General features: G+C 38.0%; 1 protein-coding gene across 1 annotated transcript in view; it reads left to right on the top strand.

Annotated features, from left to right (window-relative positions):
- LOC306900209 (transmembrane protein 132C) overlaps positions 1-25,722 on the top strand; it is a 192,374-nt gene that overhangs the window by 33,383 nt on the left and 133,269 nt on the right. Inside the window, exon 2 of the mRNA XM_079466979.1 lies at positions 15,443-16,331. Within this exon, the coding sequence (XP_079323105.1) occupies positions 15,443-16,331 (889 nt within the window). The remainder of the gene's footprint in view (positions 1-15,442; positions 16,332-25,722) is intronic.

Here is a 25,722-nt window from a genome sequence, read left to right as displayed (position 1 = left end):
CTTTGTTCGTGAACTTCACATCCAAGTGTGCGAGTTTCACCTATGAGGAGAGCGGAGGCCGCTCAGTCATTGATATCTCAGACAAACACGCTGTGTGATGTGACATTCTGAGCATTTGAAGTTTCAAAAGGAGTCACATTATGGAAAAAAAATCCTACTGTATAGACGTACTTAAACTCAAACAAAGATAAGCTTCACGGGCTGTTTAGGAAATCTTAAAAATCTAGATGCAAAAACAGGTAATTCTGAAATCATCACGATAGTTAAAGGCCCTGCGTATGTCATGTGGCAGAATCTAGTGGTGAGGTTGCGAATTGCAACCAACGGTTCACCCCACCCTTTCGGTAGGACTACTGGTGAAATTCACTACTGGTGAATTCCATGTAAGTAGACCCGTGGATTGTGAAGATAGAAATAGCTCTTTCTAAGATAATAAAATCATAAAGGTCCTCTGAAGACATATTTTGCATATTTGATATATATCGTGCATATTATACTTCATTTCTGTCAATAGATCCTCCAGACACTTTAACATTGGACCTTTAATATACACACGGGAAAAGGTTTTCGACTAACTCTGCTCTAAATTGATACACCCAGATGTATTAGTTTTTCTGAAATGATTTAAAACCTTTACCTTTCCTTTCATATTAATGACAGATGACATTGAAAGTAAAAAGATTATTCCAGTTCGGAATAACCTAATATTTCGTTTTTACTGTGAATAAATTACAAAAATAAATGTTTAAAGGTCATTTTATTAACTTTTGTCAGGTTTCTATTTAACTAATTTACATAGCCACCAAATGACAAACTGTAAAAATTGCTGCCTTCAAAATATTAAGTTTAAGGTTAAAAATGAAAACAATGATCAGACCACTGTAGACCAAAGTAAAATGTGCTTTGAATCTTTTTGTAGATGGCATGTCCATGGACCGCCCACAGCTTGTCTGATGCATAATGCACAAACTGGAAAGTTTTTTTGTGGATCTGACACACACTAATCTGATTGGCTGACTTCAGATTACTTTCCGGGAGAAAGCATGCACATTTTTATACATTTCATACATACACACATTTCAGTATTGAGGTTGGACCGCCCACCTGAGTGAGTGTGCAGGTGTTCGAACTGTGAGAGTACCTGTGAGGGAGATTTAGTTCGGTAAAACACTGCTGCCACATCCAATGTCTGCCTCTCCCTCACCCAGAGCTGCCACCTCGTTCACATGGGCATCAAAGACATTTCTCTCTCTCACACACAATTTGTAACTTCATATGTGTAGCTACAGTAGGGTTTAAAGTCTGAGATCACACTCATATGCCATTTGAAAGTCAACCAAAAAACACTTCCGATACATGACATACAGTGTGTTCGTTTTGTATACTGTTTTATTTCTAAGTCACTTATCTCATAAGTAAATCAAAACATGACGAGATAACATTTATCATCAGGTTTTGCATAAATTTGTGGAATCCACACTGTAAAAAACAACTATTAAGATTGATTTTTGTGTGTAAATTTGCGCCAAAGTTGCACACAGTTTAAAGTACATTTTACCTTTACCTTAGACTATGAAATGTATGTAAAATTGTATGACGCTAACATAAATTGTGAACAAATCTATTAAATAAAACTGTACAATTATATACAGTATATTCAGACCAAGATCTCAGATTAAATCTCATTCAAATATGGTCATATTGTCACAGTTGAAAATAAGCATTCTTATTTTTATCGCACAAAATGATAAAAGCATTTTCTCTTTCATCTGTGCCACAAGGTCGTACATTATGAGGTAGATGCACAGGAAGTGCTTCTCAACGTTTTTTCACTTTTCAATCTCCAATTTAAGCTTTTTTCAGAGTGTCCTCAAATGTATTGCTGTTCCTAGAAATATGTGAAGTTCATTCAAGGAAGTTCCATTGGGGTTCCTTTTAACATTTGTCGATCCCATTCATTTTTAAGATTTGAATGTTAATACATTGGGAAGCTGCAAGTAGAATTTTAATGGGTGAATCGCAGAATGCGGATCCCAGTAGACGGTTTATTGTGATGGGCTGTTTTACGATTATGACAGCTGTGATTACTCTTCCATTACTCTCGCTTTCAATTACCCAAACTCGCAATGTTTACAGAGGCGCTCTTATTTCATTCAACGTGATTTGTTTTTTTTTGCCCGATCGTGACATTAACCGCTTCACAAGAGCAAGGACACTGTTCAATATTCGTTTTTCACCCTCGTGATCTTTTTAATCGCCGGGTGTAAATACACATGCAGCGTGAGGCGGTTTCTCAAAAATCCCTAAGTCATTCTGCTCTCACCTCCCTGATGATTTGACATCAGTAGTCATAAGGGATGGCGCTTGATAAACGGAAGCCATTTTCTAGACAGGGACTAAAACTCCCCCCCAACAGATGAGAAGCTTCAGTGTTGGAGCTGATTTATGATGTCACAGCACCATAAAGGGCACGCGGAAGAAGGGAGAGATTCATTAGGAGCCCTGTCCAGGTTTTTAGTGAAGTCCAAGAGAGACGCTTGGAATACTGATGGGCCTCAGATCTGTGGCTGTCTTGTCTTTGGAATCTCAGTTAGAAAATGCAGGTTTGGCGAAGGCGTATGCAGTGACAGCACTGGTCGATTGTGAAAACACTATAATTGCCCTAATGACATGTTTTTCAGCTTTAAAGTCTATAACACAAATTGAAATTTAGTAATACGTTTTATTTTGATTGGTTAACAGGTTCATCCTGAAATTAACATTTTGTCATATTGTCCAACCCTTTTTTGACTGACTTCTACAGGAGGGGCTGCATCTTCAAAAATGAAAAACCTGTCATCATTTACTCGCCCTCTTCTCATTTCAAACCTGCATGACTTTCTTCCTTACGCAGAACACAAAGAAGATATCTTAAAGAATGTTGCTAACCAAACAGCACTGGCCCCCATTCACTTCTATTGTAAGGACACAAAACCAACGCAAGTCAATGGAGGCCACATAACAACTTTTGTGTTCTGTGGAAGAAAGAAAGTCATACAGGTTTGAAATGACAAGAGGGTGAGTAAATGATGACAACATTTTTGGGTGAACTATCACTTTAACATTGTTTGTGTTCCATTAAATAACGTTGTTTGGATTTGAGCAGCATGAAGATAAATGAATGTTGACAGATTTTGTGAGCAAACCATCCCTTTAGATTCAAGCTTGAAGATTGTATTTGTCACACACTGTTATGTAAGTATATAATGAAATCTAACCAACTCTCTAGGCTGTGCAGAGATAATAAAATACAGCACCGTAAAGTACAAGAACTAGGAAGTATAACTTGGAACACAAAAGAAGATATTTAGAGAAATGTGTCAGTGGTTTTGTATCCATACAATGGAAGTCAACGGGGGTCAATGTTGTTGGGTTTAACATTTTTCACAATATCTCCTTAGTGTTTTGCAAAAGAAAAAGTCATACAGGTTTTGGAATGACTGCAGCATTTTCATTTGTAGGTGAACTATCCCTTTAGCTACATAGGACATATGACTTCTATGGAATGCACATATATTTCTCAACTCACTACAAACTTCCTTCGATATAAGCTTTATGCCAAAAGCATGAATATAACTATTATGCTTTAATATTCAATTGCAAATAAATAATACAGATAGTTGATCCAATTTTCTTTTGTTGTGTTATAAGACTAGGATTTCTAGACATTCCCCGTGGCACCAACAGCATCTCCATCTACAAATATCAAAAATGTTAAAAGTAAATTGACCAAATTGATTAGTTAAACCTGAAACAGCATCATTCTTTGCAGTAAACCTTGCTGACGGCATTCTTTTTTTAGCTAAATGAGCACATTATTCATTTACACAATTACTGCAGTATCTTTTGTGTTGGTGAGCATTTATGTGGTGAGTATTGTTTGTTTCTTCATTTATTGCGGGTTTAGAAGTGATTAAGTGGCATCCAAAAAGAGTTAGTTTGACATCAGTCAAATGTTTTTGCAACGTTGCTAGGACCACGAGTACATAAACCACATAGATTCATGCAAATTACCTAAATGACTTTACACGCATTACGCAGTTATCATTACGCCAACTTCGTCATAACAAGATCCAATGAACGCAATCAAGGTCAAGACTCAAATCGACAAACTGATCCCTTCTTGTTCATTGCGAGTAAGTACACGAATAATGAAATCAGAACTCATCGCATAGTGTTAACTACACAGTCAATGACTCCTTAAAGCTTTGACTAAAGGCATCGGTGATGAACGTTGACATTTGAAGCTCAGGGTCCATATTAGTCCTGTTATTGGCTCATGTCCTTGCGACGAGTGGCCATTACCCAGCCAAAGATGGAGGTTCTGTGGGTTGAAGCTCTTACGAGGGCACAAGTGATGATGGGAGCCACAGTGCAGCTTTAATGAGAAACCTCTCACAGTACTTCAGTTGCTCGGCGTCCCTCACACAGAAAGCAGTCCACTCTCGATGGTGTTTAATGTACAATCTGTAAAGTCGATTTCCAAACAGCTGTTTCAGAAAATGCTACGGCAGATCTTTTAACAAAATGTCCTGCAAGGGAGGCTGAAATATGATTAGAGCTATTGCGGGGGCCTCTGGGTAACACAAATAAGCTTACGGCTGCCACTAGGTTTCTTAAAAACTGTTGAGTTGAGGGAAAAAGGGAATGCGTTAAGAATCTCTGCTTTTCACCTTGTGCTTTTCTTGGAGTTTTTTTTAAATAGACCCTTAAAAGTGCGACGCTTTGTAAATCATTAGTCCTGGGCGGTCTCTGCAGATGAACATACTCATTTTTCAATATCATTAATTTCTATGGGAACCCTAAACAGGCATAATGTTGTATTATATATCGATTCTGCTCACAGTTCCTAGCATACATTTAACTGCCTTTCTGGCTGTTTTAAGACGAGCCCACATATATCATTCCATAAATGATGCTTGTGAAAGCAAAAGCTCCATGAATTATTTTTGACAGGCCAGCACAAAGTCAATAGCCCTTATTAATTACAATTGATGTAATATATGGCACGAATAATACATTGGGACGTGGGGAAAAACACCATAAGCCTATTGCTCTTATTTAAGGGAAAGAGGTTGGCTTCGAGATTTAAGATGCTGAGAATGTGGGCGGAGAGACTTGGGAAAACTCATATAGTATTTTTAATGATAGAAGGCTGATGCCCGAGCCAGTGCCAGATATGGAGGACAAAAAGAAAAATAGATTGCATAAAAAATGGATTTCTTCCATCATAATCATAGAGCCGCGTACAGAGAAAGTGCCTCATGGAGCTGTGCCACACCCAATATATTTGCATTGTACATAGAAAAAGTGGGTAAATTGATTGCTATGGCATTATTTGTGACATCATCTGACCATTGCATAAAAATGCTAAATCAAACTATTTGGGATGATAAAACTGTAGAAATATATACATAGATGCCATATATAAGTATACTTTTTTGTTTATTCGCTTATTAGGACTAGGTGTTAGAATCCCACTATTACAGCACAGTTTAATTTCCCAATAAGACATTTCCCATGCCTTATGCATGAAAGGGGGAGCAGTCAAGAATATGAATAGAGGAAAGGAGGTCCGAGGTTTCACTGGGTTTGTCAGGTAGGCATCCTCTGTGTTTGGGGGATACTGAATATGATTATAGAAATACATAGCATATTTGTGCTTACTTTTTCTTGCTATTATCAGAGAGACATCTACTGAGTTGTGTGTCCGATCCCACTTTCATCACATCAATTATCTTGGGTGAAAGATGCCTTTCTGTGAGGTGCTGCTGATAACGCCTTTTGTATAGTTCTCAACAATGCAACACATGTTCAGTTGTGCACCTCAGCCTCATTGGGTGTTTCCTTTATCACAAAACACCCTCAGCCAAGGAAGGACCACCGCAGGTTGATCAGACCTGGGTGTGTATCGCATTGGTCCAAGGTCATCTGGCAGCCCAAGCTGTGTCCAGCCACCTCAACCACAGCTATTGGCTGCTTGTTTCCACACCACTGGCCAGTTCTTGATCGTCCTCCACTGGACCTGTCTTCTGAACCCCCAATTAGCAAATCCGGATTAGGGGCTGCAGCCTCAACAACACTTGCTTTGCTGGTAGCTCGGTGGTATCACACCTCAACAAAACCATACACGTCAATTCATTGACGTTGGCTGTTCTTGCCCCACTGGCACAGTTAATGCCTGCTCAGTACCCCCGGTCCCGTATGGCATAACATCACAACACATTACCAAATCAACGCCACCATGCGCACAAACCAGTTGGCTAAGGCTTGTCTTGCCCCACTGGCACTGTTAATGCCTACATTTCCTCTTCTGTGGCCTTGTTCCAATGTGGCTCCTTTCTCTCACAAGTCTGTTAATCTCTTTTTGTCTCCTGGTCTCCTTCTCTGACCATGGGTTCTTGCTTTTTACTCCAAATACCCCATAGTTGTAGATGATCTTCTCCAGTTTTTTTCGACATCTCCTATTTCACTTTCTAATAGCTGGATGAGATCTGAGTCAATGGTTGCCCACTCTTTTTTTTGCAGGATTTATGCCAGTGTATCTGAGGTCTTCTTCTATCCATTTCACTTTCTACTGCTTACTGCGGCTGAGTAGTCTCCGAGTAACAGAGTGCTCGTAAGTTTGTGCCTGGTCGGGCTTCGTCTGGGGTTCTGATACCCTGAAACAGATTGCATGAAACTCACGTTATAATACCGTAAATGGGTCTGACTGATCGTATCTTCTCTTTGCGAGCGAGCCACAACAAAACCCTTCTACGCTGGTGACTCATCTAAACTTCTGCTTGGTCATTAGGTTCATGGGCTGTCTATGATTGGTTTTGATGCTCAGTGCTATGAAGATGGATAAAATCCTTGATGCACCGTGATCGAACATGAACGTAATGCTGTAACGGACACGTTTTGTTCATCTTCACATTTATTGGTGTTGATTACTAAATAAACGAGCTTAATTGATTAATTAAGTGGCATTTTCATTTTAAGAAAATGTTTTATTAAGGTGTTTAGGTAAATGCATACTTAATTGTAATTGAGAACAATTATAGACAGGCATACTTACACTTTTTTTGTCAGTTAATGTAAATTATTTGAGTTAAGTTTAAAAGCACACTACTATAAACGTACATAAACTTTGTTTAGTAAGGGTGTCTATGGATAAAACTTGTAAGGCTCATAAACATGGCAAGGCTTGATCTGAGAGCAGTTTCAGATACTCTGGCCTAGCATCAGCTCTGGCACGAGAACAGTATCATTTTGGCTGAAAAGTTTATAACTGGCACAAGCTTTGAAAGTGAACACGGCATTGTGGGATTACAAAGTCCTCCAAAACTAAGGAGCTCAATTCAACAGAACAATCCCTGGAGAAAACGGCCCGCTCCACTCCAATAAACACCTGACAACCATACAGATCCCTCTCGCTCGCTCTCTCTCTCCTTCACCATTTCTTTCCGCCACTTTCTTATCTTCTTCCCATCTTCCTTTTATCTGTTTCCCAGCCCGGCCTCTCTTCCCTCACCTTGCCCTTCTTTATTCTCACACCTCCGTGGCTCGCTCTCCCTGCTCTCCCCCACGGCATACTTTTTGACAGCCAGTGGACAGGTTGACACCGCTTCTGTAGCCTTACATATCATTAGGGCAGCACTTGCCCACAGCTAGGCTGGGGGCTGTGACTCTGAAAAGTCCTCTCCAACCCCGGGTTGCTGCCCTCCTGTCAGGCTTCCCTAATACAGTGCGCCGCTTGGCCAGTCAGAGAAAGGTCTTCCCCTTGTCTGGAGCTCCCCTGCAAGGGCTGACCGGGCGCTTATGTTGATCCATCAGCGTGACAGCAGTGTGGTCTGAGAGAAAGGCATTCAGGAATGAACAAGACAGACAGTAAGCGGCTGTGCTGGTGATTGACAGGTTAACACTCGCTGGTTCTCGAATGCTGGGACTGGATGGGCTTTAAAACGGACACAATCCAAGCATATGTATTGAGGAAGTGTTTTGAAATAATGTGTTCAGGGATATTCACCCGTGCAATCTCCTGTTTCTGTACTGTGTGGTTTTGTACAACACTTGTACAAAAGACACAAGATTAATATCAAATATTTATATTGCCTCTCTTATACCATTTCTATTTTATAAAAGTGCATGTTGCTTTATATACAGCACTTATACAAAAAAGATGTCTTTGGAGGATGGTTTCATAAAGAAACTTTAACCTCAGAAAACCTTTCCGTTACACAAATGATTATATGTATTGGAAAAATGTTCCGGTCTGTGTTTGGTTATAATATACAAAATTTCTATGAATATTTTATTGTATATTAGCTTAAATTAAATGAAAACTACTCAACAGTTCATTGTCAGGATTCTGAGAGACTTATTTGCATATTTGTGACGTCATCGTGTCGTGTTGCATGCGCTCTAGTTTCGGCACTTGAAATCGGTTTCTCTTCTACTCTCTGATCACATTATATTGTATTTTAACAAAACTGAATGCAATTCTCACATATTATCTGTTCTGTTGCCAGACATAAAACGAGTATAAAATATCTCGTGTTTAATCCAACCAGCTGTTACTTGCGGCTTAAATCCTGATTTATAAACGCGACATCGTCTGACAAAATCACCATACATTTTTGGCTATATTACTTGTTTGTCTCATGCAGCGCGCAGCCTTTACAGCTGTTGCTCTTCTCATCAACGTGTTGTTGTGTTATGAGATCTTTTTTATTTTAAATGGGAGTGATTGTTTTACTAGAGATCCCGTATAGCGCACACAATTGGGTGCAAATTCAGAAATATGAGAGAATACGCTGTTGCTTATATATAGAGTTACATCTACAGAGCACACACACCGGACTGTAGGGAGGACGAGAGCTCGCGCACAGACTCCAAGCACATAAAGAAAGGGTGTGTGGGAAACTCTGCTAACCTTTTGTTAAGCGATGATAAACTCGATCAGCAGTCTTCTCTGTCAATAACAATATGTGACGACGCTTACGTGGCAAGGCAAGGACACGGAGGAACGTATATTGAAAACACTCGCCACCTTTTAATTCATTCACTGTCATGTAGCCTGCAGTTCTTACAGATAAACATATTTTCACATATTTATACGAAACCTGCAAATGATCTAGTCCCAAACTGGGATATTTCTGGACGTGATCAAATTTCCTTGGTTTTTAATGGCTTGAAAACCTTCTTGTGATGTTGTGATCATTTATTATTCATCTTGTTGTACAATTGTTGTTGTTTTATAAGGAATAATGTACATCCAGACGGTTGTTATTACAAAATGTACCATGACAGAGTGATCTGGTCTCAGATGTGAACCTTATTACAGGGCTGCTTGCCACATGAGTAATTAATTGGACTCGAGATATTGATTTGGAATATTTTATTTTCTTATTTATAACAAATTTATGTTGGTATGAGAAAAGTGACAAGTGGAGTGATACTTTAAATATGCAAGTGCCTGGATGAGCAGTATGTTATCAGTTTTATCAATATTTATCATCGGGGATAGCAAACCTCTGAATGTCACGATCGACTAGTTAGAGTAGTCCAGAGATCCACAATAATTGTTGATCGTTGGGACATTCTTTGTCTCAGGAATCAATGCACTATGATGTATTTCAGTGCTTGTCAAACTGAGCTGTTAACTTATTATGTGTTTTAAAAATGAGCTCTGAGACATTTAAAGTTTTTTTGTGCATTTCATTCTTCTGTGGGAATCTATCAGTGCTCTTTGGTGATTGTTAGACTTGATGTGAAAGTCCAAACCCCAGGCTGTGTTCCTTTGAGCTTTCATTTATCTGAGCCTATCAGGAAAAGTACAACCAGAAATTGTATGTTTCATTATTGTTGCGCTAAATTAAATGAAATTGACTTAAATTTAATAAGTGGCATAAATTTGTAGCCGTTTAGTGCCATTCAACTCCCATATTTCATTTTCTCTTGGAAATGAGTGTATCACTTTGTATTGCTCACGCACTGAAATAACAGCCACACAGCACTTTAAAGAGCCGCTCTGATTAATGACTTCCCTTTCCGGCTTGCTGGTCATGTTCCTAATTTCATTCAACCAAAAGCTCATTCTTTATTTTCCTAACTGTTTCTCTCTTTCTGTACCATATTCTTTGAACGGGGCGCTCTAGAATTTAAACAAAGTCACCCGAGCTTGTAAATCATAAATTAAAGTCTAATGGTTTCTGCTGGAGAAAAGTTTCTCATGTATTTCTGTTACCGCAGGCTTTCAGGCCTTTCCGGCTTCTGCAGGTGTCTTTATGCAGATCCACCCTGTTGTGGTTTATGTCGTCTGCTCTGCTGTGTGTAAAGTAGCTTTTAGTGGCAAAAAACAGCCAGTCAACATCTGGACTTGACTGCAGCATCTGGCGCTGACTGTTGATTACTGACCAAGCATGCATTGCATACCGTATGTGTGTGTGTGTAAATGTATATGCATTACATCAGATGTGCAATACTTTATGACATAAATATGGAGCATATCTGAAATTCAACGTGCTTCTTCTGACAGGACAGGACCATATATTTTGTTAATGACAAAGATGGAGGCAGAAAAATAGTTTATTTTGTCATATTTCCTCTCAATCGTTGCAGTAAATCACTTGGCTTGTGTAAAAATCACAATATAGTGTTGTGTTGGACTCACAAATTTGTCTTAGTCAAGGAAGGGAATTGAGTTTTGACTGCAGTAGGCATTTCTTTTTATAGTAAAAAGTTTTGTTTTCGTTTTTTTTGTAGTTTTATTATTGTTTTGTTAATAATAAGATTATATGAATAATATTAACAACAAATATTAATATGAGATACATTTTATTTATATTTAGTTCAGTTTTTCATTCAGTTATTCATTTTAGTGCTTGAACTTAAACGTATTTCAATTTATTCCTGAGAGAACTTTTCTAATTTTCATTTAGTCTTTCAAATATAATTTGGCCCAATATTTGTTTAGAAAAGTTTAAGTTTTAGTACTTTAATAATCTTAATAACTTTTAATAAACATGTTGCTGTGACACATATTCAGAGTTATAGTAGTTTATTATATTATAGTTGCAGTTATAGACTATCCATACACACACTTTATATTGTGGCATTAATAGATGTCACCCACATGGAGTTTTGTTTTACTGTTGGTGACTTATTAGCTGTTGTTGTGGTTTTGTTGAGTTTTTTTGCCACTATTACGTAACTTTCCTCAATATTTAGGGCAGCGCTTCTCAAACTTTCTCGTTGTAAGTCCCCCGTTGTTTGGGTTGCATTGCTTTGTGGCCCCCCAAATAAAGACTTATGATCTTAAACTCTGAATTTTAAACCAAAGACAATATTAAATTATACAATGCTGGAACATCAATTATTTTGGTTGGTAGTATTGTTTTCTGATGGAAAAATGTATAATACATTTCTATATTTCATAAAATGCCACAAAAACCCAGTTTGCGAACCCCTGATTTAGGGTACATGTGTTTCTAGTTCAACTTTAACCTCTAAACTCCTTTCAGAGGCACAATAGAAATACATTTTAATAAGGTAAAATGATTCAATCAGACATGAAGACATTCAGCATTAAGTCTCAACAAATAAATCTCAACTGCTTGAAAAGGTGAGCATTTAGTCAGTATAACAGTGTGATGTGTAGTGCAGGCTTATCATTTTTAAAGTTTTGTTTTGCAATGACAAGGTGTGACCTCGTATCCCCTTCCAAGCTTCTTTTCAGCTGTGTTTGTGTATGCACAGCAAATCCTCCTGGATGAGCAGTAATTTATTCTTTCTGATTTACAAGCAGGTCATTCATTGCTTTCTGCTTGGTGGAAACGGAGAGCCGAAAGTGAGGAAACTAATCAGAGCACATATAGTTCTTCAGGTTAAAGGTTGACCATTGATTTAGATATGATGTTAAAACACAGGTTGGCAGTGGCAGAGCCAGAGGGGGGGCCAAGGGGGCACTGGACACCCCTGACATTCAATTGGCCACCCTGGGTTCCACCCCAAAACCCCATTCGCTACTTATGTTGATTGCAATCGTTTTTACCTCTCGTTGAACAAAGCTTTTATTTTGACGTTCGGCGGCAGAGCACGTGACGTCACTGCACACAAATGTCAAGCGAGATATAGTTTTAAAGACATATGAAAGTTAGAAAAGCAGCTAATGGCTTGCTCCAAGCTAAACAAATGGAAAATTAAAACGTACATGCTTGCTAGCCATTTCAAGTCAGACACAGCCAGCTAAGTTTTTTTGGTGAACAATACAATTATAGTGTTATTTACTAACTTTGGGTAAGTTAATGTTAGTCTCTATTAATAGATAGTATCCGGTTGCTCTGCTTCAGCTATGAACATTACATCCAATCAAGTTAATTGTATGAATATAAATGTACTGGCCAATCAAAAGCGTTTAAATGATTCAACGGTGAAGAAGAGAAGTGCTTCACGCTCACAAAGTTTATTAATAACATATGCGTACAGATATGATGTAAGAAAGAGATTCATTTTGTAGAGTAGTCAGATTAATGTATAAACTATTGAGTGTTTTAGTGATGTTGAATGTTCTGTGATTGTTTTCTATACATTTCCTGTTTGAATAACAGGTTTTTGGACCCCCTGAAGTAGCCTTGGTCACCCCTTATATACGATTCCAGCTCCGCCATTGCAGGTTGGATACGTCATGCAAGATGACATTTGCAAAATTAACTTTGGTCTGACAGACTTCGGGGGACATATGGTATTTACATTACATTTTATGAACTTCGCAGAGGTTTTATCCAAAGTGACGGGGCATTCACGCTACATTTTATTAGTTTGTGTTACTTGTGAATTAAACCTGTGACATTTGCGCTGCTACAATTGTTCTCTAAAAAGGTAGTAAAACAATTATAATTTAAGGCTCTAGACTGCAACCACATGGTCGCATTTTATAAATATTTTTCTTGCGGTGTGCGACCGGTTTTTCTTAATGGTCGCACCGGTGCACTCCAGTCACTAGATTTTGTCTCCCCTCCTTCAAACATTCGCTTATCTATAAGTGACTTCTCCCCACAAGGACGTAAGTGGCATATAATGCTATTGATGATGAACCAGAAGGGCCGACAGAGCAGAGCTAAAAATAAATAGCCTGCACAATACAAGAATTTCCCCTGCAAAGACACAGAGAGTCAGAGCTCAAACTACTAAACTGAGTTCTCTTTCATGTCTTTGTACTCTGAAACGGATACATTAACACAAAGTTGCTCTTAAAGGGGCAGCAGCCTTATAATGTTCATCAAAGGACGGGACCAAAACATTCATATTAAAGGAATTCTGGCAACCTAATATGAGTTGTTAGGATAAATAAAAAAGTAGCATACAATAATTTAGTAGTTAAAGATTTGAGATAATCATTATAACGATATTTTCTATATCGGACTGGACAAAACGTTAATGCTCGGCCAGTGGCAGATAGTTTTTGTTTTATATTTGATTTGATTACATTAATATTTAAATTGAGATTAACAAGAAATTACAAGTTAAAAAAAAAATCTGCTACTATATAAGGAAATACTGTTGTAAAAAAGCACATTATTTGTTTAAAGTTATTGCACTTTTGTTCATACACCAGTACTTTCTTTTAAATGAAAAGTGCACAATACACTACATTTGAATTCATTTTTTTATTTTACGCTTAACAATGCGATTAATCGCATTCTTTACAATTTCTAGCAAAAGAAAGCAATTTCTTTGATTCTTTACAATTTCTAGCAATCATGGCAGCAGTAGTCCATCGGTTGGATGAGAGCATTATTACCGGCCATTTATTTCAGATATGTGCAATGTACTTGAGTCCACTTTTGACATTCTAAGAGTTGATTCAGGTGTCTGGATCACAGAAGGGAAGCTATGCTTTACTGTCTCTTTTAACACAACAAATCACAATAGTCTACTAAATTCTCGACAGCCTGATTTCCATAATCTTCTAGCACATCATGTGCTGCTGTAAAACAACACGGACAGCACATCCAAATAAATGAATAAATGTAGAAAGGGGGCTTCTAGAATTGTATAGTTTTATTGAATTAACACTGCATATAGGAATTTATAGTCTGTCTGATATCTGACCTGTGTTTTGACTTGCATAACCTTATATGTTTTGCTTATAGTGATGTTTTCTTGTACAGCTGCATTGTAACAATGAAAATAGTAAAAAGCGCAACGTAAATAAAGCTGACTTGACTTGACTAGAACGAACTACTCTTAGTTATGTAACATTATAAAACATGATATATTATGACTTATATAATGGGAAATACAAAACTTAAACATTAATTGTTTTGCTGGATCTTCTTCCTTATATCTGTATGTGTCATCCGTCTTCATATGACTGTCTATCTGTGAGGTGAAATTGATGTTTCAGCTGTAGGCTTTGCTATTGTGGCTGTGGCTGTGAATAACATGTCACAGTCTGTGCTGTCTAACACAAACAACACGAGAGATATCACAAGGAAAAACATCAGCACTTCTTCAATTATAATTCAGTAGATGAAAACATAGATCAGTCCTATGAAATCAGACATCAGCTCAAGAGTCAGGGGGTCATTGAAATTCCCATATTGACGTATTCATGCATTATGTGATTTAGTTTGAGAGAGATTTTACATGTGTGACCACCGGTCCTATGCGAAGGCTTAAGGCCACAGCTCCAGGGGTGTGTAACTAAAGCATCTCTTGAGGAATGAAAATTCTGTCATCATTTACTTACCCCCAAGAAGTTCCGAACCTGTATACATTTCTTGAACACATAGAAGGATATTTAGAAGAATTATATCTTCCTTTGTATTTAACAGAACAAAAAAAATATATTTTTTTAATATAGTAGTCTGTGGTGCCCCAGAAACGTCAGTTGCTAACTTCCAAATATCTTTCTTTGTGTTCAACCATAGAAATGTATACAGATTTGGAACAACTTGAGGGTGAGATGCCACTAGAGTCCAAAGTTGGACATCACTTTTTCATGTGACGGTGGAACATAAACGCTGAAATGAGAGGATAAATATAAGATATACTTTAATGCTTCTGTACAAAAACAAAGAAAAGCCAAAACAATTTGACCAGCTTTATAGCAGTCAAGTGCTTCAATACCAACAGGCCATAAGGTAAACTAGATAATTCATTGCATCAAATTTGGAATGGTTGAATGATCTGGCCTGCTCTATTTATTTGTGATAACAACAATATTTGAAGTTCAGGGGCTCGTGTGCGACTTCAGATGTACGGTTGGGATTTCGAGGCAGAGCTCTCTATCACAAATGGCCTCCAGAACCTGTAGTTACACTGGGGTTATCTTGCGTATTTCTACCTTTACTCATATATCACAGACACAAATCCATCTTTTTCATCTGGTTCTGACACTTAATTCCTGTTTCAGTTACAGACTGTCGTATCCTGGAGAATCTACAGCGCTACGCCTCTCCAACCTACCTGCCTGTCAACTACCAGCTCCTCAACACAGAGTCGTCCTTCTTTCTCAAGGAGGCCACGCAGGACTTCATGCGTAACTCTAGCTTTCTCTCCAAAACTGAACTGTTCTTCATCCACCAGGCCCGGAAACCGCCCGTTATCAATGCCACATATGGAAGCCTCTCCGTCGAAGAGGCCGTTCCTCTGGACCTCCTGCAGATGCCTGGATCATTCGTGGCGTCTTCATCTTTCTTCACCTTCAACTGGAAAGTCCAGACTTTTGTTCTCAATGAAAGGATTTACCTGAACAAGCCCAAGGTTCAGGTCTTGTTCTACATAGCCGGGAGAGACTGGGATGACTACAGCGCGGTTGATAAGCTGCCTTGCGTGCGAATGTTCGCCTTCCACGAAACCCAAGAGGTACGGGGGAGTTGCAGGTTGAGAGGGGAGCTGGGGGTCTGCGTCGCAGAGCTTGAGCCTCTTTCTGGGTGGTTTGCTCCTCCTAGTGTCGTCCCTGGACGGCAGAGGAGTCCAGATACTTCAGAGGGAACAGCCATTGAGCTCTACTACAGCCTTTGGGCCGCAGAAAAGGAAGGTTGTGTTAATGAGGAGTTTGGAGACAGGGATGCTGATCAGTCGGATCAGGATGGATTGTTTGGGTCGCCGATTTCTACGCCAATGAGGCGGATTGGGAGTGTACGATTGTTTCAAACTCAGTCCACTCCAGAATTAACGGAACTCCGATTGGATGGAAATTTTGCGGTGCTGGTGCCATCCTCACCCATTCGGCAAAGGGATACTGTGTCGGCGTATATTGCAGCTTTGCCGTTCTCACCTGTGGAAATGTTCACTCTCAGGTAAGGTGTTCTCTGTTTACAAGAACTGCGATTGGAAATTAAAGCTTGCTGTGTTGTCAGATTGTAATTTATTGTAATTATGTAGGAACAAAAGACTGGTAATACTTTTAGAGGGAACATTTGAAAACTGAATATAATTTAAATGTATTACTTATCTGGGGGTGAAATCTAGTTTTTCAAAAGTTTTAAAAAAAAATAGATCAGATGACAATATTTGGGGGTTTTAATACCCTTGTGAAGTATCTCTTAACGTGTTTAAAGCATTCTTTTGAGCATAGTTTTCAGGTAAGTGAATTTTCACATCCATTACAGCTCATATTCCTCAGTAACTTTTTGAGTGTAGTCACTTTTTAACATTCTGTTTTGACTGAAAATTCACTCACACCATGCTGGAATTGCCCAACTGTTGTCAATCATTTTAAAGGATTCAAGTGTTACTGCTCAGGTTAAACAAAACAGAATTATTAATTTTTTTATTCACTTTGTATTTTTTAATTGGAATACACTGACATACATCCCTACTCTTTGGCGGGTCACATGTGGTCTAGTCGCTCAAGATAATTTTATTTTAACACATCCAAAGCTGAAATTGGATCCAAAATTTTGCATCCACAGATGGTCACTGCACAATTTTGGTACACAGTTTTTAAGGAAAATTGAAATGAAAGTGAATTTACTTAAAAACACTGTTTGCAAAAACCATAAACCACTTTAAGTAAATTTACTTATTAAATTAACAAACAAAAGTAAATCCAACTAGTTGTTTCAGGGTACAGCAACCTCTGTGCACCTCGCTGTAAGAAATGAAGGACGTCTGTCTTCTGTCGTTTGTCACATAAAGTGGAAAGGTGGCTTAATGTCCTGGAATGCTGCATGTAAGTTAGCCGTTCCCACTTATTTATATACCGCAGGATTCACTGAATAATCTTTTTTTTTCTGGCATTACCATTATATCGCCCAGCACTGTCGCATAGCGTACTGTAGGTACAGTAGAATTGTGAAGTTTTTTGTAATAGCCCTTATTTTGACGTGTACTTGTACTCACCGCATAATAGCAATGATAAATAGCAACCTGTTTCGAAGACACACATTGAAAAAAGCCTTTTTACTTTTGTTTCTTTTTGTCCTGTTAATTTTGTACCAACCAATCCCATTTAACCCAATTATCATTCTTTGCCGCTCTTAGATCTCCATGTGTGGGCGCATATATTCTTTGGCTCTCGAAATTGTTTTGATTAATTCATGCTCGTGTGCCTGCAGCGCCTTATCAAGTCGTGGTTACTTTACTTAATTTAGCTTTGCTTTTTGTTTAGCGTAGCAGGCAGCAAGACGTCTTTATTTTCAGGTGAAAACAGAAACTGCGGGCAGTAATTAGAATCTGCAGATGCTGCTAAGTGATTTAGGTAATTAACACACAATGCAAATGAGGATGTCATCAATTAGAATGCGCCTCCATTAGCTTAATGACTGCGAGCTCTTCCGATTGTAATCACAGTGGGTGAGAACATTATTAACCATATGAGACACAACCTGACAAGGGGTCAAGTCAATTTGTCAACCCTGCATGAGCATGCAAGCTAATGGCCACTGAGAAGGATGATAGATAGCTGATGTTGAACAACATCGCGAGGCTCATGTGAATATGTAGAGTGATGGTCGAAGGCGATGTCATGAGGGCATATTTGAACAATATTTGCTTTGAATTACATTGTTTTCTCATTGTCTGATTTCATCGTGTTAACCAGTTTCATATGTCTACGTTTTATGTATACTAAGTCTGCCTGCATCTGTTGGAGCAATGTGAACACAGTTCTATTCTCAACATTGTAAAGCCAACAGATTTGGTTGGTTGGTTGGTTTGTTGACTTTAGTGGGTGTGGATTGGATCCGTTTAATTTGTCTTTACACATGTCACGCTAGTTCCAATGATGCGTTCTGATGGCTTGATGATTTTTGTTTCTATCCTGTGTATATTTAGAGCTCTCAACAGTTTGAAAAACGAACAAATGCTTCACTTCAACCATCGCTTCAGACCTTGTTTTAATTATCAGGTTAGGTTGTGTGGAAAGATGTTCCACGAACAGCTCAGCCCTGTTAAATATATCCATTGGCTAACTCCAAAAAATGCAATCAGCCTCTGCACGGGGTGACAATCTCATCCCAGCTGAAAGAGGGCTAATCTTCAGTAATACCACATGTACACACAAACACAAACAGGATGAAGTGGATGAAGACACAAACAACAGTTCCACTCGAATTAGTTTATTTTCTTGTTATGCATAATCCTTTTCTTCTCAGTCGAGGTGTCACTTGAAATTGCTTGATGGCGTTTATGAATAAGTATGGCAGGGATTTAGACTCAGAGTTCAGAAGAAAACACAGAGGCCTTAATGAAAGAACAATATAATAATGGGTACTATCTCGTGTGATGATATTACTGTATGATTTTGTATTTAATATGATACGCACAGGACGTCCGATCGGTGTCTTTAGTTTTGGAGATCCGAAGCAGATGGAGGACAGCAAGACGTGGACGGGTTTGTGATTGAGGGATAATGATTGTCGCTAGTACAAAAAGACCAAGCCTCATAAGTGGAAAGACATCTGAGTCTGTACTTCTCCAGTCATTTTGTTTGACCTGGTAGTTTGATGCAAAGGAGTCAACAGTAAAGTGTCCCAGTGCGGTCCTGGTCCTATAAAAGTAATCTTGGAACCTCTCATCCAATCAGATTCGAGGACCTGATCTGTTGTTTTAATAAACAGCCGTGGGAAAAAAATGGAAAACTAGTAAAAAAACATACTATTTATAATTTTTTGGTAAAATTATAATTTTTGTTTAATTCTTACAACATTTCTCTCAAATTTCTAATACAAATATTGTTTCAATTTGTATTTATTTGCAGAAAATGAAAACTAGAGAAACAGGTCAAAATAACAGAAAATATTCCCTGTATTTCTCATATTCAATTCATCTTCACTTTTAAGCAATACAACAGTCATATGTCTACATGTCTTTAGGAAAATTTCGAAACATTATATTTCTTTTATGTGATGACTTAAATTTGCTGTCAGTCGTTCACGTTGTTAATGGATGACTCTCTCATTCCTGAGGTTGGATTTAGTAAAAATTCAACAGACACTGGAATGGCCATGATTCAATGATCCCTTAATTTTTTCCTCTTCATTTATATAGTGCTTATAGCACTTCTAAAAGCAGTGTTTATAATTTCCCAAGACACTAAAGCATAGAATACCGGCCAAGACACATTTATTTCCACAATCAATAGTTTAATGTTGTATACGGTAGCTTTATGGCTAACAAACTTGCTTTGTTTGCAGGTAACTTTAAGACTGAATAAAGTTGCTTTGATTTGTGTGAGTATCAGCACATTTTCCATTTTCAGGATCAAGATGTGAGGAGAAACAGTTTCCTGTACTAAGTGGCACAGCACCAATAATCCTGGAGTGTTGTGGGCTATTTTTGTGCCCCTTAAAATCATCATAGGTGGGGGAGATTTGTCATTTTTTTTAACAATGCAATAACAATGTGCGATACAGGGTGCATTCTAGTTGAAACGTGAAGTAAAAGTGCTCCAACAAGACACTGGATGACCATGGCAATGGCCTTTATTGTCTGATTGCTACATGGAAAAAGTTAAAAGAACTCTCAAAGAGTGCCAGTGTGATTCAGTGTCTTCATGATGGACAACACATACATATACCCTGAGCATCATAACATCTTAAGTGTCAAAAACACTTCATTTTTGTTAATAAATAAATAAATTACATTCAGTGCACTCAAAAAATCCTCTCGTTTTTTTAACTCATGGTTGGGTCAAACAGTATGAACTTAACCGTTGGTTAAAATTAAAACATATTCCATATTTGACCCAACCCAGATTAATGTATAACCCAATGCTAGGTTTCTCCCTTTTTGAACCAACTATGGGTTGAAAACCAGCATATACCTTATATGCACCATAATAAGATGTTTTAAGAAGGATGCATTTTTAATGTAGGGTAAGAAACAGGGCCGGCCGGTGGCTTAGGCGACATAGGCTGTTGCCTATGTGCAAAGTAACGGAGAGGTGCCAGACGAGCGACTTATTTTGAACCATTTTACTGGTAACACTGACACTGTGTGCTGTTTTTGACTCCTTTCAACTAAGTGAACTGCAAAGTGTGTTTACTGGCACTGTGAGTAGCCCTTGCCATTTATTAAAGAAATCCAAAACAATATAATAAACTTTTATTTGTGTCCCTACAGCATTTGCGCAGATGTTGACAAAATGTTTTAAAAAGCTTTCCTATTAACCTTAATCTAAACATTATTAATAATGATATATTCGTTTTATGAGCTCCAATATTTAAATACGAAAACAATCTGTTTTATTTTACAGGTAATTACAATTTATCTATAATAAATACTTGTTGTTATTTATTTACTTCCTATTTATTCCTATTAATCACAATTCACGTTATATTAAAATAAACAAGCTTTTGCTTTTTTGCTTTTAAAAAATATTTTTGATAGTCTATTTTTTAATAGGCGGCGCAATCTAAAATCATGCCTTGGGCACCAACAGAGGCTCTGGTAAGAAGTGTGCCAGATTTAAATCAGACACACAAATATATCCAATAACTAAAATATCTTACGTGAATGACAATTTTTCCAGAACTGCATAAACTACTGTACCAAAATAAACATATAAAGACCAAAGTCACATCATGAGATCATGTGTTGTGAAGACTGGCTTGTACCTTGAGGTTTGTTACTAATATAAAAAGTATAAAAATGAGAAATAATGCTAAATCCTCCTTATTGTCATAAGAATCAAATATGGGACCCTGTCTGGGAAATCCAGGCTAAAGTCTCATAATCTAATTTTGAGAGCATCAAAGTTTGATTTTAAGCATTGATTTCACTATGATTTCAATCTTTGCCATTGTCTTACACAGTCAATAGAGATCATGATAATATTCTCACAGAATGCTCTTTACATTACTTAGGTTATAGGAGTTGCCACTAAGTGACCAATCGCAGCTTACATGTTCTCTGCAGCACTGAATGTGTTTTATTGCTATCAACAGCTTGTCATGGCTGCATAATGCTACCATGGGCCTAAGATCTCCTCGTATTGGGGTAAACCATTACTTAATCAAACATTTTACTGTGCTACATGCAAAGAAATAAAATGAGCCGTTTATAAAAAAAAAATGTATATCAGCCTCCTGAATCTGACACTTTTCTTGTTGAACGTATTTATACTCTTATGTCTGTGTGCGTGTGTGTGTGTGTGTGTGTATAAATAAAGCACTGCCATCTGTGTTCGGCATCTTCTAGTAACTATAACGTCTATTGTGTTGACGGCACTTGCATTTAACTGCATTCTGAAAGAGATTGTCATTCACAGGTTTAAGAAGCACACCATTCAAAATCTTGAGTGTGCATTATATTTTAGTGTGGATATAATTGATGACACTTCTGAGTTTTCACCCCAGATGTATCTTTTATACTTGATAGAAATATGAGCATTGCTATTACATAAAGGCGGTAATTGAGATGGAGAATTCATTGGCCCTTAAACAAGGCAGTTCATGTTTAACTGAAATCACAAGACAGTCTTTTAACTGTAACCCCCTTTACAGTAACGCAATATTGTTCTCTAGTATTCTTCCCCCAAACTCACACTATTCTTAAGTCAATGTCACTGTGTCAAACTGACCTGAACAGAGCAATGTTTTGACTATTAAACTTTGTGAAAATGAACACGTAAATTGCTTATTCTTTTCTCTGCCTTGTAGAATAGAAGATAATGCTTTATTATAAATATTCACTCTGCAATTAAGATCCGGATCATATTAACCTTTCCGTTCAGGTCAATGTGAATGCATTTGCTTTTGCATCTTATTGTGCACAGTATGAGTTGTGAGATCTGCTAGATCCTCCACAATAACTGCACAGATAGACTTGACTTTTATATGCTTGCCTATATCTCCAGTAACATGTCCGCTCTTCCTGGAGGTTAGTAAATGTTGCACATCGCCGGGAAAGACTTGAGGTGTTTAGCTGCTGTTGTCCAGAAGATTTATCCTTTATCTTCCGAATTCTGGAAGGCTGTCCTTTAGTGAGTCATGGAACTCCTGCAGCCCTCCTAAGTCAAGTTTGATTTATGCGCGAACATCTTACAATAAACATTTTAAGAGCGGTAAATATTTATAGCCGGAGCTCATAAAGTACGCAACAATAATCAAGTTTAAATTACTCAAAAAGATACATTCTTAGGAGTTATAGCGAGTGGACTTTTTTACTGCTTTTTGGTATGTTCGACGTGCTCAAGCATTGAAAGAAAATAGAAGTGTTTGCGACTCCTACGAAGAACAATCTGCAGAGCATTCTGATGGCGCACGTCGCGATCAGCCAGCTTTGCTTAATAGGAAAATGAGATCTGAGCTCAGATACGTGATGCTGGATGTGCGGGTTTCTGTTTTTGTCAAGCAAATGTGTGAATACCAAAAGCAGACCCAGCTTTAAAGGGAATCAATTTGCCCCATCTTTAGAAGGCAGTGCATCAGTGGGCACATTATCTGTGATTCTGCCTCATTATACAAACTGATGGACAAGCAGTTAACTGCTGCAGTCACATCACCCTCGGCTGGGTCTCTGTCAACATTGGCCGACACACAGACACACGCACACACCGCCTGCAGGTCTCATACCAATGACGCGTGTACTGGGGTGTACCCTATGAGAAAATGTTGATAACAATTACTTTATAGTTTGATTCAAATTAATTTACGTAATCGTTTGTTTATTATAGAACCAAGTGGTAATGAATATTATTTTGACCATCCAGTAAACAACAGCAATACTCATTCACTTCTATTGTATGGACCAATGCAAGTCGATGGGTACCGCCAATGTTCGGTTACCTTCGTTCTATAAAATATCTTCTTTTGTGTTCTGTAGAAGAAAGAAAGTCACACAGGTTTGAAATGACAAGAGGGTGAGTACATGATGACAGAATATACATTTTTGGGTGAACTATCCCTATGTTATTTAACATAGTAAAGAGCATTGCTTTTCTTTGTGCCTTACAACACCCATTAATATGATAGTTAGACAAAGATACAATGTCTGTCATCATTTACTCACCCGCTTGTCATTTCTAACCTGTCTGACAAAAGAAGATATTTAGAATAATGTTGTGAACAGCCCCCATTGACTTGCATTTGTTGTGTATCTTTACAAAAGACCAAACTTACAACATAACTTTGCCTTTTTGTCCACGTAAGGCAAAAAAATTCCAATCTTTTTTATTCAGCTAATAAATAGCACAGTGAAGGTCACTCAATAATAATTTCATTTTATTGCACTTTGACCTGATTTTGTTACATTTCATTACCCACAAGCAAACAACGCCGCCTGTGCACAGAATAATTGAACTTGTGCTTCACATGCACATGCAGACAAACAACTGCAAACCTGCTTAATAAATGAAGCTCTAATTGGCAGTTCTTTACTCACACCTCTCGTCTGACCAGTCCTGTGACCTTTTATCAGCATCTCTTCCGCTTTCACTCCTTCTATAGCAGCACTCAGGAACTTCTGCTAATTCTCTCAAGTTCCAAGCAGGATCTAATTGGCAAACGTAGAATCCAAACACGATGAAGCTTAAAAGCATCATTTTAATCTTATCCTCAAATACTTGATTTGGATTGGTCAGTAAGAACTAGTTAGTTGTATATTGAGCAGTGATAATACAGCTAGTCCTGTATTCTGTGCGGCTAGTCATACCTTTCCACGTTTTAAAGACATTTCCTCAAGCCCTTTCTTGAAATAATCTAGTTGCTAGGTTATTGTAGATGGAGCTAACACCGTGTCTTGATGCGATGCGACAAAAGACAATAAAATGCATTAGAACGCATTCTAACTTGACATTTTGTCCACACTGGATGTGCCGTGTTGCGTCGTGTCTTGTGTAGAGACGGTATAAGAAAAACCTTATGGTTAAAATTACAAATTAACATAAACACATGAAGGAAGATTCTCTACTGTGGGTGGCAGTTGATAAAGAGTGGTCACACTGTATCAAAATAATTCAGTTGCATTTGGACTATTTTTATTTCAACTTTAAAACAGAAAACTTAGTGAGAAACTGTCTACTTAAAAGGATAGTTCACCCAAAAATGAAAATGATGCGTTATTTACTCTCCGATTGTTCCAAAACTTGTCAAAATGTTGTTGTTCTGCTAAACGCAAAGGAAGACTAAGAATGTTAGTACCAAACCGATCTCGTTCCCATTGATTCCCATAGTATTTACAGTATGTTCCCTACTATGGCAGTAAATGGGAGATGAGATCTGCTCGGTCCTATTGCTGATGAATGAAGTACAAGTACACAACAGACAAATCAGACTCCGTATTGATCTTTTCTGCTTTCTTAATTTTAGTAAGAAAGTAAACCAGATTCTATGTTTTTGACCTCCCAAGCTATTATTGATATTTTGAAGAGCTTCATTCTCTGTGGTTATAGCATTGAAGAAAATAAAATCCTTACAACCCGCCGGCTTTCCTCTTTTCACATTTTGCGCTGCATTAGAATATATGTCTCTCGCACAGATTCCCACAGATGTGATGTGACAAACTGAATTGCCAAACATTTGAACGCAGGCATTTCCTAGCAACAGAGTAAGCCAATACCAACAGATTAGCACCCTGCTGATCACAATGTCTCGTGTGTGTTTGCACAGCCTATGCGAGCCATAGTCCTCTCATTTATAATGGGAAAATCTGCAATTTACAGTAAACCAATATTCGGCAATCTGTACTACATATGTATTCTCATAAAAAAACATGAGTTCCTTAACTATGCAGTTGAAGATTGACATTGATTCTTGTGACAGGAATTCAAATTGTTAAAATGATGTGTATGTGTTATAGCTGGGGACGATATATCACGATTCACACAAATTTTACCTGACTAGGATGATTTCTGAAATCGCAAAGGAAAGTACCTGGAAGTACAGGTGCATCCCAAATCACGCACGTATGCACTATTCTTTGCAATTTTGTAGTAAAAATAGTGCGAGTAGTGTGTTCACATAAAGGATTCTCAAAAAAGAAGTACCCGTTGCGGAAGAGAGGCGGGGATATCAGATGCGGCTTCTCCTGCTGAGTGATAACACTTCAATCTGATGATGACTGAAGTTTTGCTGGGCAACACAGATGAAAACTACATTAAATGTACAATGCATGAAATAGATTTTTATTCACAAGCATCGTGCCGTACGATTGATTTCATTTGCGCTCGTCTGTGAAACCTCCGTATACCGTTTAGTATTCCATTTGGGATGACGCTACCCTTCTAAAATTCATACACTACGCGGT

This window comes from Barbatula barbatula (genome assembly GCF_947034865.1).
Source record: "Barbatula barbatula genome assembly, chromosome: 11".
Taxonomy (NCBI): Eukaryota; Metazoa; Chordata; class Actinopteri; order Cypriniformes; family Nemacheilidae; genus Barbatula; species Barbatula barbatula.
Note: the sequence above shows the minus strand (reverse complement) of the source record. Positions and strands in the feature narration are given on the sequence as shown.